We start from the raw sequence: 18,708 nt of genomic DNA on the forward strand, positions 1-18,708 counted from the left end.
CCCCGCGCGCCTGCGCCGCACGCCCCGATGACGCACGTGGCGTCATCGGGGCGTGCGGCGCAGGCGCGCGGGGCGAGCACGCGGGCGGTGCATGCGCCGCGCGGGGCGGGCCGGGCAGAGGCGAGGGGAGCGCGCGCGCCATGGCGGCCCCTCCGTGCGCCTTCTCCCCCCGCGGGTGCCGCTTGTTCGCCTCGGCCGGGCCCGATGGGCGGCTGCGCGTGTGGGACACGGCCGGCAGCCGCCTGCAGCACGAGTACGTGCCCTCCGCCCACCTCAGCGCCGCCTGTACGTGCCTGGCCTGGGCCCCGGCGGGTGCGCGGCAGCCCCCCAGCAAGGTGCGTGAGGGGAGGGAGCGGGGAGGCGGCGGGGAGGGGACACGCATCAGGAGGGGGATGGGGATGGGGATGGGGATGGCGGCGACCCGAGCAGCGCTGACGCGTGGCCGCGGCCCGCTCGGCTTCACCCCGCCCTCCCGGCGCCATGTGGCCGGGCGGGCCGGGGAGCGGGGTGAGGGTCCCGGAGCTCCGCGGGGCTCGGGCACCGGCCCGTCCCGTCTCCCTGTGGCCCCGGGGTGTGCGGGGTGCCCACGTGTGTCGTACTCTGGAATGGGGGGGGCGCGGGGGGAGCCGCTCCCCCTCCCAGGATTGCGCTGCTTGAGGTAAATTTCACGTGTCGGTGGGGGAGGCGACGCTGGAGGCTTAGTTTTGTGCTTTTTTTTAAAACAAAATTTCGACAGAAGCGCTGACTGTTGAAAACCATTTGTCCCTCATATTATCTGCGTGGAAGAAGTCTTCCTCGAAGGAGCGAGGTATGTTAATTGATGGCACGTCTTGCCGTAATTGAAAAGGCGATGCTGCAGAGCGGGTCAGCTGCTGTGCACCCCCGTAGTTAAAGGCAGGATCTCTCCACGATTCCTTAGCCTTGCAAGTACTCCCGTGCAAGCTGCTACACTGTCTATGATTCATCTTCCTGAGCCCAGGAATCCTGCAAGAAGGTGTTCAGTAGTTTTAATTCACAGCGTGCATCAGGAGTGCTTGGATGTTCTCCACCTTGGATCAAGTTCTAGTTAACGTCACCTCAGGTGAACACTGAACCTGAAAATATCTGGAGTATGTACTGGGGTACCTTTTGGTCTTTTTTATGTTGAAGTAATTCTTTAGCTGGAATATACCATTTCCTGAGAAAAAAAGAATGCAAAACCTGCATAAAGTATGTGAAATCCACCCCCTTTGTCATAAGAGCTAAGGAGGGGTTTTTAAAGTGTGTTTCAGTGTATCAGTAATTCAGTGTATTTGAAATGCTGTTCAGGCTGTTTCAAAAGGCATAAAACACAGATTATCGACCCAAAGGAGGGCAATATTGTTTTCTCAGTTGAGCAGCTTTGAAAACTCCCAGGACATGTGAAGAATGAAGTAGAAAGAGTCAGTTTTAGGTAGCCTGAACCTGTTCCTTTGTCATGGAACTTTGCAGTAAAAACGATCTGTTCATCAGTTGCAAGGCTGTATAGGTTCATTGCTTTTAAGTTCACTGAAACTGGCATATGAAAATGGGGTTAATCTGTCCTGTATGAAATAAAACTGAGCTATACACACTGTGCTGCTGTGGTGCCATAAGTCAAGCACAGGAAGTTTCTGAGGGGCTTTTAAAACAGTTTTTTAAAATAACCTTTTCTAGAGGCACACTCCTAAGCCCCACAAGTCTTTGAATTTAACCTGGTTTAAGGTTATTTGAAAGTAACCTTAGGCACCTCTCAGTGCTTTCTAGTTATTCCAGTAGTTTGAATCCTGTCCCCTGCTCCAGAGCTAGTCCATTTTAAAGTGGAGCTGGGAAACATACTGTTTCTTACAATAATTGTGCCATAAAACCTTTAAAAGTCATCGGTTTTTTCCTTAGACTGAGTTGTAAAACTAAAACTGGGATACTTATGCCAAAAGCATTTTATTAAATGTGTTTTTTCTGGCGTTATTTAGTCTTTTGTTCCTGGAGAGTTGACATCTGTCTAGGCAGTTCTAGTATCAGGTGGTCAGGGGTAGGTAGCTATAAATGGTGTTTGGCCAAATTACACTTAAACTCAGTATGGTTTGGACTGCTGCCATGTTCATGGAGGCCATGTGTTGCAGGGGAATATTAGAACTCACGTTTTGAACTGCAGCCTCTGGAATTGCTGATGCAGGGCTGGCTTTACTGGGATGCTCCATGCCCACGTGCTTCCAGTGGCAGTCAGTGCTTCCTGTGCGCAGCGCTCATCACCTCCTGCTCCACGGGGTGTCTTGTGCAAGAGTGCACCTCCAACATTCAAAACACGCTCTTCCACTCTCTTCCTAACAAGCTACAACTGCTCTGTCACTGTCAAGTGTCCAGACCTTTAGATTTCTCCCTGTTTCAGTGTTCTAAGTGCTTTATTTCATGTAAAGCAGTTTTCTGTTTAGAAAGTCTCAGTGGCTTATCAAGTCAAGGAAGAACATTATGGAAAAATGTGTGCATGGTTCCTTTTCAAGTAACTTCTTTTAGCCATCTCTAATTAAAATATTGTGCCTTTTCAGGCAAGGTTGTAGGATTTATAAATAAGTTTGAGTTTCCATAAATCTGAAGAAGAAATCAAATGACAAGGAAGCTGATATTTATCCTGTCCTGTCCATGACAACAGGGTGCTCTTCTATTTAAGACCCCGATCCACAAGTGAATCCCACATGGATGTTAAATGCAGTTGTCATTTGCTCTGTGTACTAATTTAATGTAGAGAAGTTAGATTTTTTTTAAGTTCTTAAAGTTTTTTTTTCCAGATCATCTCAAATGTTAACAGGTGTCTGAATTTTCCACTGGCATTTCTTCATGCAGAGCTTTCTGATGAAGTGCTCCCCTCATATTGCTGATAAGGAATGATCAGTAAAGAAATGCCTGTGGAAAAAAAACCAGAGAAACCTTCACTGCCCCTTACTTTTTCCTGACCCTGGAAATAACTCTGTACTTGTGGGATTTCTGTTGTGCCTTTGAATTGTTCCAGGGAAATATGCTATACCAAACTGAAATGGAGGTTGAAAAAAAACTAGTTCAAAGATTTATTCAGGGGAAGAGAATAAAGTCTGTTATTAAGTTTGGTTTTGCTTTGCAGCAGGGGTGTGTGGGCTAATTGCTAAAACTACTTAAAAAGATGGAAAAGTACCAGAAAACACAGGAGTTGTACTTGCATCTCCACTCTGTGGCCTTTGGCTTTGCATGTCAGACTGAAGTTTCACTTAATTGCCATTAGTTTCTCAGCATTTGTTTTTTAATATTTTATAAATACTTTTCTTTCTCAGCAGAGATAAAGCCTAAACAAATACTTGCAAAAACCCCTAATTGTAATCTCTTTTCTCAATAGTCTGCTTTTGATGTAGAAGTTATCTTTACAGCAGTTTTGTATTTTTTGGCCTAAACCAAAACACTTGTGTTTGCAGAAGGTGTTAGCTCCTTCTGTTAAATACAGAAGGAATAGAAAATCCTTCTTCAAAGAACCAAAATATTTATCCTTCACTATCAAACTTTAATATCTTACTTGTGGTGAAAATTACCACATCCTGATTGTCATATTTCTGGACCTGAGTAGAAATGATTTGTCTTCACTGTGTCATGTCTGTTGTAAAACAGATGAGCTACACCACATGGAACCTGAACAGAGCTGGTTGCTCACATTTTATCAGTCTCCTTGGGCTTCTTCAGGCTGCTTGTCAGTGAAAATAGATCTGTTGTGCAGAAGAAGCAGTAGCATGTGTGTAATTTTTAAATTGGAGAGAATGCTTTGCTGTGATGTAACAAATGTAAGGAGACATACCAAGGTCCAATTTAAAAACTGATCAGTGGCATTAGTGATTTTTTTTCTTTTTGTGTCCTTGAGCAGTTTTTTTGATTTTCCTTTTTTATTTGTGTGTGTGCAATTAGTGATTAACCCAGTGAGAATGAATATGATGACTTCTTCTGCCGTCTTTATTTTACTTTCACATGTTTAAGAACCAGTTTGATTCCTTCTTCCCTTCCCAGTGACCTGCATTCTCAAATATTTGGTTAAGGGAGACAAAGTGAAATCTCTCCTTGAGGTGGCTGATAGCACTTGCATAGCAAGAGTGTGAAGACTTATGAATTTCCTGATCATCTGAGGACCTCTGGTGCAGACAGCAGGACTTGGGCAGAGCACTTTCCTTTGAATCCCAGTCACTTCCCTCTGTGGAATGGGGTAGCACTTTCTTTTTAAGAAGCATTATGAATGCTTCAGATTTGCAAGACTCTTTTGATTACCTTTTGAGAAAAAAATAATTGATCATGATCAAGCATTTCCGTTTTGTGGATGAAGTGTTCTGAATGTGTTCATCTTCTGCCTCTGGGACAGGAAATTTGTAAAAAACTTCAATGTGTTTTTTTTGCCACATGCATGTGGTTAGGGTGGTAGCAAAATGGTCTATACCAGGTGTTTCCAAGTGACTCATAGCAAGTTTGTTACCCTTTTTCATGGAGGTACAAGATGAGTTTCTAGGATTGTGTACACTTCAGCGTTCATTATCTTATTGGTGTTCGTGCTGGCTGTCTGGATCTCAAACTTCTCTTAAGGTTTTTCTTCCCTCTGCTTTAACACTGAGATTAGCCAGTCAGACTCATTTATTTCACAGTTTCTCTCTTTTGGTTTTCCAGGATGGCCCCCAGAGGAAAAAACGGAAGTCTGAAGTTGGAGGAGAAGTGGACAAGCAGTTAGATATCCTGGCTATTGGTACAGCAGTTGGTAGCATTTTGTTGTACAGCACAGTAAAAGGAGAATTACAGAGCAAGCTAGTAAGTAATGCACTCTTCATCACATGCTACCAAACACTGATGGCTTCAGTCAGTTTAGGCCAAAAAATCTTGGTTTCTAAGTTGGTGCAACATCTTAACACTGTCCATGGATTTGCTACTTTCCATTAAAAATAACAGTAATGATGAAATTCCTCACTGGAGAGTTAAATCCTTGGTGGGACTGTCCTACCCTCACTTCCTGCATGGCATTGTGGAAGGGCAGAGAACTCATCAGTGCTTGGGAAGGTGTCGCACTGGTGGACTCTTCTGTAAATTTACCTCTCTTGTGGAAGCTCTTGAGCTCTCAGCACATGAGCTTTTTTAAATGATCACAGTGACTTTAATTTTGCCTTTCCAAACTCCCAGGCACCTCCATTTTAGTTGTGGGTTACATAACAAGCAAAATAAATCCCTAAGAATGGCTATGCAATACTTCTGAGATACTTGGGGTATACTTTTGCTTCTAAACTCAGAGTTGTAGGTAGTAGGATGATGAACATACATGAATTTAGAGAAAGGAGTAATTTCTGAGAATTATGATGTGACAGTAACTAATAAATATAAACTCCATTATATGGAAAACTATGTTTGAAAAGTGTAGTTGTAGTTTGTTTGAAAACACTCTTTTTCCACAGAAGACAGCAGGTTTTATGAGTACTTTGCTTTTTATATATAGGTTGAATTAAAAGATTATTCCTATTAAAATAAGAGGTGTTACCTTTAGCTGTCTTTACTGAACAGAATATCTGGCTGCAGTGTAGTTTGTCGTGCTCAAAGCTCATTTGGATCAATACCTTCGGGAGTAATCTGAGCAGGTTGTTACAATCCAAATAGTGAAATGGTCTCCATTAAATATTTGCATAAATAATTCAAGGTTATATTTGGAGCTGCAGAGATTTTGGTTGTTAAGAGAAGTGATACTGCTTAAGGGGTCTTCTGGTCTGATGATAGTCTGCTCCTGAATGCTAATACAAAGGGAAGGCTACTCACCTCTTGAGTGCCCTTAAGGAAGGAAGCACTTTTAAGACTTCAGCAAGACACCTGTGGCTGTTCTTTCCTTTGAGCAGATTTCATATGGTTAGCCTTGTTTGGCTGTATGTATAAAAACAGCAGGCAAGACAATTTTTTTTAAGGGATCTATGAAATTGCTCTCCTGTCTGGTAGCATCCCACCCTGAAACTGAAGGGAGCATGCAGGTGTGTAGGTGCTTGTGGTCAGAAAGGAATGACAAAAGGCACAGGCTCCACAAAATCTACAAATTTGTATCAGTAAATTATACACTTGGCATGGAAATTGGTGTCTTCTAATTTAAATGCACTGCAGTGGGTTTTGAATAAGGGGTAAGGCAAAAGAGAAGAGAGAGAGAAAGAAAGTAATGAAGAAAGAAAAGTCACCAGTCCTGGCTCCAGCATCAGACCAGCTGATGGGGTGTCCAGTGTCCTGGGGCATCCATTGCTCAGGCTTTTTGGGAGCATTTTTTGTGGACCAGCTCTGCCCACCCTGGAGCAGAGTTTCTCACTTTCTATGATAATTAGTTACCTTGTGCATTTGCTCTAGACCTTTCTGGAAATGGGCTGGAGGGCTTTGGGGGGGTCTTTGGTGGTCTTGAATCCCCCCTGCTTGGGCTGCCTTTTGTCAACAATCCAGGCCCACTTCTTGAGTCTTTCCTGTGCTTGTGCTGTGCTGACCACCAGGAGCCAGAACAAGGATGGACCAGGAATGTGTTGCCCTACCTTTGCATGGCCCCCTCCTCCAGCCACATCCTGTTCTTTCCCACAGTGTGTTCTTACCAACAGTTGTTGGTTGGTTCCCTGGCTGTCTGGCTGTCAGTGTTTGAGACATACACATCAGATTATCTTATGGACTATCTTCTCCATGGCCCAGCACAGGACAGCCCTGGGAGTCACACCGTGCACCTGAGGGCATGGTCCAAATGCTTCTTGAGCTCTACCAGGCTTGGGGCTTTGACCACTTCCTTGGGGAGCCTGTGCCCTGTGGGTGAAGAAAGAAATTTTTCATAATATCCACCCTAACTCCCCCCCTCCCAACACAGCTTCTTGCCATTCCCTTTGGTTCTGTCACTGTCCACCAGAGAGAAGAGATCAGTGCCTGCCCCTCTGCTTCCCTGTGTGAGGAAACTGTAGACAACGTCTCCTCTTGTATAAGCCAAGCCAAAATACTTACGTGTATGTACCAAAATGTGCAATATCTTTAATTTATATAACTGTCATGTATGTTCTTTGAAACCACACACACACTCTTTAAGATGTCAATGATTGGAATTTAGACCTCAAAAGCACCTTGTTCACATAGTTGGTGTGGGGAAGACTCAGTTGTCAAGACTACTCCAGTGAGTTGACTCTATGTTATCTTCTGTAGGATGGTGGTCATGACAGTAGAGTAAACTGTGTGAGATGGCATCAAGAGAGCTGCTGCTTGTATAGCTGTTCAGATGACAAACACATTGTGGAATGGAACACACAGACCTGCAAAGTAAAGTGGTGAGTAGCGCTGCTTTTCACTTGAATTTTTTTACTCTTGCTTTTGTGTGTTTTCTCCCTTGCAGGTTTTGGAAATGCTGCACTCTGCTTTCCAGGCTTCATGCCCACAAAGTGACTGTTGGCTGTTATTTTTCAGAAGAGGTTTTATTAAGGAATGAAAGCATAGTTGTCATAGTTAGGTATCTTCCTCTGTGTATTGGAAAGGCTAGATCAGACTGTTCTGAGAGGGGTTTGGATCCCTCCATGCTAACTTTTAGTGACACTGGAAGACTGAAAGTCCCACTAAATGCTGAAAAATCTAAATTCTAGAAAAAAAATCCTTGAGTAGATACTGGAAGATCTCATTCCAGTAGAACCTGCTGCATGCACCCAGCTTTGCTCAACGGGCCTTGCTGTGATGATAACCCACTTGGTTTCGCTTGCTGCTGATGTGCAGTGGGGACACTTCCACTTGGCTGTCTGAGCAGGCTGCTACTGTTAAAAGTACTGTTGAGCAAAATTGAGATTACTGCAGAGTAACAAAATGTCTGGTGTAGGCAGTTATTTTCTTCTGTAATAAAGTCAAATTGTTCTTAAACTTTAAAGAAGAAACCAAGATTTCTATTAACAATCCTGGCTCCCTTTCTTCAATTAAAGCCAACTGATGGCCCATTGAGCCTTCTTTTGATGTTGTTTCTTTTTTTGTGATGTTTCCCACTGTTGGTTATTACTGCAGTGCTCCTGGTTCTATTAAGGTTGGCATGGGCACTGCAGGCAGCCCATTATCAGTAGCCTCTTTGGTATCCCAAGGAAAGAGATGCATCATTAGGTTGTATTATGTTGAGAACCCATGTAAAGTAGCAGAAGATGGCTGTAAAATCTCCCTCTAGCCTTCTCTGTCAGAATTGAGCACACCCAGTTCCCTCACCTTTCCCTCTTCCATGATGTGCTCTAGTCCCTGAGGTGCCTTCGTGGCCCTCCGCTGGATTTACTCCACCATGTCAGTGACTTTGTGTCCTGTTCCCCTGAACACAGTGCTCAGGTGCAGTTTCAGGCGTTGCACAGAGCAGAGGAGTCCCATTCCTTGACCTGCTGACAGCACTCTGGCTAATGCAGATCATACAGATCATCCACAGATCATACAGCTCATTGCCACAAGGACTCCCTGCTTGCTCCTGCTCAGCTTTACTGTGAGGACTGCAAGTCTCTTTTCTTCAAAGCTCCTTTCTAGCTATTTGTCCCCAGCCTGCAGGGCTTTTTTGTCCTCTTCAGGTTTGCAATTCTGACAGCCTGTTTCTTCTCAAGCCTGTTGAGATACCCCTGAGTAGCAGCCCTGTCCTCCAGGATATCAACTGGTCTCCCTAATTTGGGATTGAGTGTAAAGTTGTTAGGTGTGCATTCTGTCCTGAGATCATTAATGTAGACTGGGGCAGTTATGGAGGATATTAAGCAGTATTGGGATGTCCCTAGAGGGAGTGACTGGCCACCAGCTGGACTTCATACCAGTGATCACAACTGTTTGAGCTCAGTGATGCAGCCTGATCCTGTTCTCCTTAGAGACCATCCATTCAGGCTATAGATCTCCAATTTGGCTGCAAGGATGTGTGAGACCTTGGCTTCAGCAATGCTTTTGACAGCTTAAATGTGTCTCTCCTCATCAGCCAAGGAGATTGTCTCATTAAGGCAATCAGGTTGGTTAGACATGATTTGCCATTTGTAATTCTATGCTGGATGTGCCCAGAAACTTTTTTTGACCTTTCAGTGCCTGGAAATAGTTTCCAGGTGGATTTGTTGTATAACCTTCCCTCTTGTTTCCTGGATTATTCTATGCATTTATGTTCTTTCCCTGTTTCAAAGGAATGTTCCATGCATTTATGCTACACTTCTCTGTGGAGAAACCTCTCTTCTTTTTGCCTTCCTGGCATGTCATTGCTGAGGTGCCTTCCTAAAGGTCCTTGTCTTGCAAGGCATCTCACTGTTGTTCTATGAATCCAGTTGGATCAAAGCTCTGAAGCTGCCCATGGACCTCTCATTCACTTTGTATCCCACAGTGTGTGTGTTCATGTACAAGTACTGGACATGTGTCCCAACCATGCTGCTTTCTCAGGAAAAGGGAGAGTTTTTGTTGTCATACCTCTTGGATGTTTCCCTCTGCCCCCTCTCATACCAGGGACCGTGGAGTGGGGGGACTGTGGTTATGGAATGTAATTTGAAGCATTGTGTTCTTTAATTTTAAAGATGGCAAAAGAAAATAATTCCCAGAGTGTATAGATAGAAAGTACATGAGCAATGTAACGTTGTGGTTTTTACCTGAAAATTTTCTGTGTTAATGTTACAAGTCACACCTAAGGTAACTCAATTTGGAAAGAGTAGAAGAAATCAGTTCTCCTAAAGTTTTGCCTACCAGAAGGAACAAATTATCCACATCAATTGCTCACACCCAATGAACACATGAGAGTGCCTGCATTCTTTAACACCTGTCAGGACCCAGAAATTAATATTTGTGCAATCCACAGAGAAATCAGGATTGGCTCCTGGGGTAGAGAAGTGGTAATAAATTTTTTAAATTTGATTTGCAGGCTTCTAGACATGTTCCTATAGAGGTAGGACTGCTAGGAAGGCAGTTGAAACCTACTACTGTAGGAGTACTCCATAGGCCCACTTCAGGAGGTGTGTGCAGCACACATGAAACCACTGGCAGAGGGACAAGCTGTTGGGGAAGAGAGAGTTGCTGAAGAGGCAAGACAAGGTGTTGTAGAGAGATAGATAAACATTTTGGATGACTTCCTGTCACTCTGTAGCTTTTTCATGTCTTAAATACTCTTGAATATTTAGAGGCATTCTGGACATGTCCTTTATGAGATCCTGTTTAAAACTTTCCTGTAAAAATGATATAAAGAGTATCCAAAGTGCAAACTAAGGTATTTTTGCTGTACTTTATATTCCGAGGTCTAGTTTAGACTCATCTTTTTAGTACATTTAAAAATACCTTCTTGGTTTACGTTCATAAATGGTTTGAATTCTTAAGTCATGGTCTTGTCTTCAGAAGAGAATACAAAATCTTGTCATACTCTCTGTAAGGTGCCAATGTTGTCCACATTTGTGGGCTGTAAAATTTTCAGCTTCTATCAAAGGTGATACAGTAAATGATCCCTGTTTTAGAAAACAGAAGAGGAATTGCTTGGGCATGTGAAAGTTATTTAGAAATATTTCCAGGAAAGCTGTTTACAATCAAAATATTAAGATGAAGTTTATTATTGTCAGTGGCTTCAGAGACTTGGGAGGAGGGCCAGTAACTGAATAGGCTTTGAAACGCTGAATTTTAGTGTTGAGAAGACTTTTTTGAATGGATTGGTGAATAGAGAAGTCTTGAAAATAGTATGGCTCTTCTTGCCTTAATTTCAGAAGTAGAAAACTTTGAGAGGAATTCAGAACAGAACAAGCAAATACTAAAAAAGAAGTCGACAGTTCAGTATTGAATAACTTTATATTTTTGAGGGGTTTTTTTGTAAACTAATTTAAAGGCGAAGTGCAGAAGCAGAATAGCTTCTTGACTACTTAAATCACTGGTTTTTAAATTTTACCTTAAATTTTTCATCATGGTGGTTTTGAGATTATCCTAATGAATACTGGTTTTTTTTCTATTTCTCCATCTTTCTCCTTTTGTACAAAAACTCCATCCAAATTCTAGTAAGTGGAAAGGCGACAATAGCAGTGTCACCTGTCTATGCATCAGTCCAGATGGAAAAATGCTGCTGTCAGCTGGTAGAACTATAAAACTGTGGGACTTGGAGACCAAAGAAGTCTACAGAGTAAGTACCTCTGTTAAACTAGATGCAAAAAAATGCCCTTCTTGATTGGTGACTCTACCTACCTAGCGTTCCTGATCAGACCTCTAAAACATTTCACTGTGTGTGAGGATACAATTAGCAGTTTTGGGATCGCTGGACATTTTTGCTGTGATGGTACCCTAAACTGTGATTTCCACTTGCTGAGAATTGAATGAGGACATGAAATTTTTGTTTCTGAGCATGCTGCCAGCATCCTTTCTCAAGGCTGTAGGAGAAAGATGGATGCCTTTCTTTTTAACTGGGTCCCTCTCTGATACCCTTCTGTCAGGAGAACTCCGTTGACCACCGTATCAGTTACTGCTGGCATGGGTTTTATCATGAGTCCCTCCACAAAGCCTTCGAGTTTCCTTGCTAAACTTCATGTAACTGGTGGCATTATCAGTTTTGCTGTTGAAACAGTTGGAAGGCATAGGAGCAACTCCTTATTGTTCCCTGAGCAGGGCTCAGACATTGAGCAAATGGCCATGCTTTAGCTGATCCGTGAATGCTGCCGTGTTCTCTTGCCTGCTAGCAGACAGGACAGGGATAGTCTCTGAATCTCCTGTCAGGTGAGTGTGTCACATGTGCTGTTACTGTGGGCTTGCTGGCACATGGCAGCTACCATGTATGTCTGCATTCTAGAATGACCAAAACCACTCTTTGCAAAAGTAGATTGAAGAGCCAGTTTTTGGGGGGCCCTTGGGGGTGGTGTGTTGCCCAAGTTTAGTGTCAGCACACGTGTGTCCATTGTTTAAGTTGAGAATGCAATTGAATCTAGTTCCATTGGTTGAAGTGTAAAGCTGGGGGGGCAGAGGGGAATGCTTTGTGACAGTAACAGCAGTACAGGTGGATGTCATTTCTTTTGCATGGATTTAGTCCCACTGAATTTGCCTTTGATTCCCCATTTAAGTTTTAAAATGTTGATAAATATCTGGCAGGGCAGAAAAAGCTTCCTTGACATACAAAATGCAAGGGAACTGATCACTCGTTAAAAACCACTGAGCTGTCCTTGTTGACTTAGTAACGCTTGAATATTTCCTAATGTTTGTTAACTAATGTTTTGATTTTCGCCATATGACTGCTTATGACAATCATGGAAAGATCCTGTTTTTTCTCTTAGCATTTCACAGGCCATGCTACATCAGTGTCATCATTAACGTTTACCACAGTGAAACCTACAAATGAAAGTAAACCCTTTGATGGAATTACAGGACTTTATTTCTTGTCTGGAGCTATACACGACCGATTATTGAGTGTGTGGTATGTAATCTTTTCATCATCTGTGACTGATCAGTTTTGAGCATAGAGCCATCGAGTGACTGTGATTACACAAGATAAAGCAGAAGGGGCATTCTGGAAAAATGCAGTGATGATCTCTTTATTGTGGTTTCGACTCACTGATTGTTGAGTGAAGACGAGATTTTCCTTGGCTGTGTCTGAGCATGCTTCCAGGTGCCATTGGTATCACTAGTGTGTGCCAGAACATACTGTGTAATAAACTTCCTTGTTCTTTGCACTTCTTGTAAGGCTTATGCAGTTTTCTTGCTCAGTTTCTCTTGGGAGTTATTTTGCTCTTAGAAATTAGAACATTTTCTAAGCTAAACACTGAAATGTCAGCATAGTGCTTTTGGATATAGGAGATACCACCACATTTACTAGTGATTTATAGGCTTTGTAATGCTTGTCTGGTGCAGAGGATGCTGTTTGTGCTGTGGTAAATAACGTGTGCTTTTTGTGTCTTCCAGGCAGATCAGATCAGATAGGAAAGAAAAGAATGCTGTGATGTCTTTCACAGTAACAGATGAACCAACTTTTGTGGACCTGACTGTATCAGAAGTTAAAGAAGAGGTAGGAGCAATAGTTTGTAAACAAATACATTCAACAATTTTCACTTACCACATCAGTTTCCTTTTAAGGGTGTAAAGAAAGAGGCTTGGTTTGTTTTTGGGTTCTGTTATGAAGAGATGAGATCCAAATACCAATTCATGGGTCTAAGAATATTTATTACGGGTGTATTTATAAAGCTGGTAGTTTGAAATGCTCCTTTTCAAAGCTACTAAGTGCAAATTCATTGGGTTTTCTCAGAAATGTTCATGGTGGCAGAAATGTCAGTTGCTTCCTATTTAGAACAAGTTAGTAATTAAAATGGTTGTTAGAACTTGGCAGCAAAGAAAAAAATATTTCACAGAAGGAATTATTTCTAAAAATCTGCTTTGGGTATGGTCCTGGTTTATTTCTGATTTCAAGTGTTTTTGGCACTGTAACTGCATTTGGAATTAAGTAGCCTTGAATGAGTTAAAGTAGCAGTGTACATTTGCCAAGTCTCTCAGTTTTAACAGCACAAGTCTTTCAAAGTAGTTGCCTTTTGAAAAATGTGTGAATGTGAAACACATTCTCCTGCTGCCTTGAAGTTCCATTTCTCAGAGCAGTATTTCATGCTATAATTTTCTAATATTTCCAGTTCCCTCTTCCTGCGTGTATTGGGGAGTATTCAGTAACGTACCCCTGTCATTTAGTTTCTCAGAGGAGTCATCTCAGTTTCTTTCCTCTAAGCTTATTTACAGAGTTAGTACCTTTGCAGAGCTGTGCCTCTAGACATGTGTCTGCTACTGTGCAAACTGTTTAATTCAGTGTATATTAGTAGTGATAAAGTACAGCTGTGAGTTATTTTATTAATCTTCTAACACTTGTACTGAATGTTCCTGAGTGATTGCATCTTTGATCTTCTTTTCAGATTTAGTGTCATGTTCTTAAATACTGAAAAAGTTCAAATTGTAGCCATACAACTGTCTCTCGATGTCCTGAACTTCCAGGAGGGTTTTTCTTTCATCTAATGAAACTCTCTTACTGTGCCTTCTTTCAGCCTGTGAAGTTAGCAGTTGTGTGCAGAGATGGGCAGTTGCATTTATTTGAACATATCTTGAATGGGTAAGTTAGGATTCACCTGGAGGGTGTCTTTGGGAAAGGTCTGGGGTTACTGCAAGGCAAAGCTCAGTTTTATTGTGCTGCTGCCTTTAAGCTCTTGTAAATGCTTGTGAACCAGGTTCCAGCTGCTTCTTTGTCTTGGGTTACTGGGCATGTTTTTGAAGAACTCACTTGTTGGGAATTGTGTTGCACTTTGGTACTATGTGTGGCTTTAACCCAGATTTTGTGTGTCTGTGCCTCATCTTAGCCATCTGTAAAAGATGTAAAATGGCTGAGTTTGTTGAGGACCTGCTAATGAATGATGCTTAGATGTGCAAGATATTGAAGTGTTCAAGCTAAACATCTTCAATTTTTTTTAATTTCTTCTTTTTTTTTTCCAGTTATTGCAAAAAACCCTTAACATCAAACTGTACTGTTCAGATAGCAACACCTGGGGATGGGGACTCCACACCGAAGCCAGTCCCTATTCTAGCAGCTGCATTTTGCACAGACAAACAGTCTCTGCTGCTGGTGTATGGAAACGCCTTACAGCCCATCATAGAGAAAGTGGTATGTAAAACTTGACAGAGAGGGTTTGCATTCTGTAGTATGGACTGCATGCTGCTTCCAGTTGGAGAAATTTTTTGGTTTATTATTTTTATTTTTCCTGTTTTGAAGTGATATAACAATACAAAACATATTCCTTGCCCTTGTTTTGGGAGCTGTGACTGTTGCCCCCAAGCTGTTTGGAAAGGTGATTTGTATTCTTCCATTTTTTCAGTTGGAGTACAGGTTGATGCCGTGGCTGACTGTTTCTTGCCATTTCAGCTCTTGCTGAGTTAGGCCATTGAAACTGGTTTCAATACAGTTCCAGTTTACCTGTGTAAATGTCCTTGGAGAGTATAGAGATATGGTAACAAAAGGCAGATATGCAAAGGAGCTGCTATTCTAGAGTGAAAAAAACATTTATTCTAATTTATACCTTTGGAATTTGTTCTCATCTTTCAGTAGCATAATGAATCACAGGTGTGAGTGTCAAATATATTAACTGGTTTTGTTCCTGTCCTCCTAGTCTTTGAACACCAGTGAATCCCACATATGTTTGGTACGGGACATCCAGAAAGTGTTGTCACTTAAAACAGATGCTGCTGTAACAAAGGTGAGCTTTGCATGAAGTGTGGTTTTGTTGCTTCTCTTGTTTTCCTTCAGAAACAAAGTAGATAATATTCACTGCTCTCTTAAAATGAGATTGGATTTCTGGATGGACCTGTTCAAAGCTGCAGAGGTAGCTATAGATGTCCACAGCACTCAGGCAGGTGTGGGCAGAGAGATCTTCATGGTTTCTGTGTGTTCTGGCATGTGTGAGGGCACACATGGCCCTCCTGTAACCAAGCAGATCTGCTTGAGAGGCAGGACTGGTTGATGGGGTTTTTCTGCCAAAGGTCAGTCCTTCCCTTGGAGTACAACCTCTTTGACCCTGATGGTTTGGGGTGAACGTGGGATGACTTTGTTTTAGAGTCTAAATAAAATGTGGTGGAGCCATAATGGGCAAGTCCTATTTGCTCTTTCTTGATGTGGCCTTCATGTGTTCCAGCTCACAGGGACCTGGGAACGTGAGCTTGGCACTTGGATGGCAGCAGTGTCCACTGAGGCCACTTGGCACTGTAGTCTCTCATGCAGGATCCCCTGGGTGTTTAGAGACAGGCTGTAAAGTTCTTAAACATTGTGCATCTTCAAGGCCTTGAAGATTTGAAATGCTTGGAGTATCAGTGAAGTGAGCAGACAGCACTGTTTTGCTGACCTTTCAGTTATCTACTGGAGCCAGTGCTCCATCAGCCAGGCAGGGTTTTGTGCTGATTGCTCAGTCCTGGGGCTGGTGGGTAGCAGGGCTGAGCTGCAGGGCCTGTGTGGCATGCAGTGATGATACCCATCTTGGTTTCGCTTCTTGCTGAATTCCAGTGAAGACGCATCTCTTGGCTGTCTGAGCATGCCCTGTGGGGAGAAGGTCAGTGATGAATCTGGTGAGCTGAGGGGATAGTATTTTATCACCACTGGTGTTCTGTGGTAAAATTCTTGATGCAGAAAATCAACTTCTTGGAAATTGGAAGTTGCTTTGCTCAGTGTAGTAGATTATACTTTTATAAAGGCCTGGATAGAAGTGCTATGGTTTAAAGAAGTGTTCTGGAAGTAGCAGAGAATGCATTTTTGATGTTCTGGAAGTGGCACACTGCATTACATTCTCTGTGAGTCAGGGGAGCATTTGGTTGTTAAAAACAAAATTCCTTCTACTTTGTGTTCATTGAAGATGGTACCTCATCTTGTTATAAACTAAGGTGTCTCTTTTTGTCACCATGGTCACAGCCTAAGACAACTGAGTTCTGTGTTTGAGCAATCCCTAGAAGAGAAGGGTTGGGATTGAAGGGAATAGTGACTACCTTTTGCTGTTACATTGTGTTGCTTTTCTTGGTCAGTTATTGCATTCCAGTGGATGCTGAATTAATCTGCATGTGGTTTTATGGAGCTGAATATTAGCATAGGTGGTATCTATTGCCAGCAAAACATCCAAGTATTTGTTGTTTGATACAAACAGTTCTGTGGATGTTACAGCAAAAGCTTGTAAGAAGAGTGGTTCACAGGTAATTCCCAAGAGACCATTGCTTTAGTTAATTATGAAAACTGTCTGTTTCTTGAGGTTATTAATTCTCTTAAATATGTTGGATTTGCCTAATATTTATGTCAAGAAAAAATGGGTTGTGTCAGGTTGGTTTTACCATGTGAAACCATGTGTGAGAGTCGCAGAATAAAATGCATATTCTAAATGGGAAGAAAGCTGAAGATACTAGCAGTTCATGCAAATGTGGTTCTCTCTGTGTGCCAGGTAAAGACACCTGTGGTGAACTCGGACGCCAAAGTTCTAGTACCTGGCATTCCAGGACATAGTACAGCTGTCAAAACTCCAGCCTTGGGAAAGGAGAAAAAGAAAAACAAGAGGAAACCAGGAGAGACAGAGGTAAAAGGCTTCTTATTTCAAACTCAGCAAGACTGGAGAAACTAGAATCATAAATTATCGTTATACCTTCTTTAGGTGAACTTGGATTTGCTATGTTTGCTGTGGAAGAAGGGGTAATGTTACCATCTTTCTGTATGAAAGAGACTTCCCCCTGCTCAAAACATTTCTTTCGTTCAAGCCCTCTGTGCCTTGCCTGTGGTTTTGCCAGGTTTTTGCAGAACTTTGTCACACACTTGTTGCTGCCTATGCCAAGATGGATTAGTGCTTTTCAGCCAAAATTTCATCTGCCTTTGTTTTCTCATGCTATCTTCTGTCAGTGCATTTAAAAGAATACACAAAATTTGTGTTCTTCTCCAGCAGAGCTAGTGGGAATGCTCCAGGTTAAGTACTTTGCTTTCAGCTGACATTTGTGAGAAACCACTCTGACACAGCACTGCCTAATTTCCCCTGTGCAGGAGAGCATCGAGGAGCGCCTTGGGGCATTGGATATTGATGTGAGCAAAGTCAAAACTCCCGGTGGCCTTCCCCAAACAGACAGCTTTGCTGTGCTGCTGGTCCAGGGCTTGGAAAGCAACGATGCAGAAATCTTAAATGTAAGTCTTGCAAGCTCAGTGTGTGCTGTTGAATCTGTGCGCTGGGACTGGTGGGGAGCCTCCTTGGAAGCTGGGCAGGCTGAACAGTTCAGAACCTGTTGTTTCTCCTAGCTGCTTTTTGCTGGTTTGCTGCTCAAGGCAGTGCTGTTATGAATTGGTGTTACTTTTCTGTTGCTACCTGCCTTGCTTTCTGAGTCAGTCCCTGATCTTTGAGGCACTTTATGATAAATTTGTTACATCACAGTTCAGATGTTTTACAAGTGGTGCTACCAATGCAGCCCTGTTCCCTTTAGCTTGGACTGGAGCATAATCTGTGCTTTGTCTCCTGAGGGTACATTTTTCAGGCAGGTACTGTTTGAGAAATGAATTGATGACAAGTTTCACTTGAAAAGCTTATCTTTGCATTTGGCCATAATAGTACTGGGAAGGGGAACTGTTAAGAATTTGATGCTGAATAGAAATTTCTTGTCACAGATGCTGGTGAAAGGCATTTATTTATGGAAGTCAGAAAATATCAAGGGAGATTTTCATGTGCCTGTAATTTATAATTTTTAACATGGGGCAGGTGGACTAGAGGCAGTGCTAGATTGTTTTAGATGGGTTTATTGAGTGCCTTTACTTTGTTAATTGTAACCTGACTTGGAAAATGAAACTCTTTTCATAGCAAATCTTTCGCTCATTATCCTCAGCATAAAAAAAGTAGTGGAGTAGGAAGAGAGATACAGGGAGGAATTTTTGATTTTGCTGGTTGCCCATACACATATTAAAGCTGAATTATTCTCTGATCATATTTTTTCATTTTAACAGAAAGTGCTTAACACAAGGAAAGAAAATATAGTAAAGAACACAGTAGCCAGAATGCCTATACATGCTGTCATTCCACTGCTGCATGAGGTAAGAGAGCCTGCACTTCTTGCACTGTCATACAAGCCACATGTGATTTGCCTTCTAGCTACTGAAATCCAGGATATGGCTCTTTATTTTTGAAATGGGTTTGGTGCCGTAAGAGGACTGAAATGTTTCTTAATTTATTCCTGATACACTTCTTATCTTTTCTGGCTAAGCTTAACCAAAGGACCAATTGTCACTGT

The 18,708-nt window shown here is 42.4% G+C and overlaps 1 protein-coding gene and 3 non-coding genes across 4 annotated transcripts; all 4 read left to right on the forward strand.

Moving 5' to 3' along the window:
- Positions 1-87: 87 nt before the first annotated feature.
- WDR43 (WD repeat domain 43) lies at positions 88-18,619 on the forward strand. Its single transcript, XM_030946104.1, has 12 exons — positions 88-335; positions 4,663-4,800; positions 7,180-7,301; positions 10,972-11,092; positions 12,231-12,370; positions 12,856-12,958; positions 13,974-14,038; positions 14,416-14,584; positions 15,087-15,173; positions 16,893-17,024; positions 17,480-17,617; positions 18,425-18,619. The coding sequence occupies exons 1-12, from the start codon at positions 141-143 to the stop codon at positions 18,602-18,604; spliced, it is 1,590 nt and encodes a 529-aa protein (XP_030801964.1). The 5' UTR covers positions 88-140; the 3' UTR covers positions 18,605-18,619.
- Positions 7,691-7,768, forward strand: LOC115902859. The gene has a single exon (XR_004060653.1). It is a non-coding gene; the product is annotated as a small nucleolar RNA SNORD53/SNORD92 (small nucleolar RNA).
- Positions 12,472-12,554, forward strand: LOC115902860. The gene has a single exon (XR_004060654.1). It is a non-coding gene; the product is annotated as a small nucleolar RNA SNORD53/SNORD92 (small nucleolar RNA).
- Positions 15,927-16,003, forward strand: LOC115902858. The gene has a single exon (XR_004060652.1). It is a non-coding gene; the product is annotated as a small nucleolar RNA SNORD53/SNORD92 (small nucleolar RNA).
- Positions 18,620-18,708: the final 89 nt, after the last annotated feature.

This window comes from Camarhynchus parvulus, chromosome 3, assembly GCF_901933205.1.
Source record: "Camarhynchus parvulus chromosome 3, STF_HiC, whole genome shotgun sequence".
In the NCBI taxonomy this organism is placed as follows: Eukaryota; Metazoa; Chordata; class Aves; order Passeriformes; family Thraupidae; genus Camarhynchus; species Camarhynchus parvulus.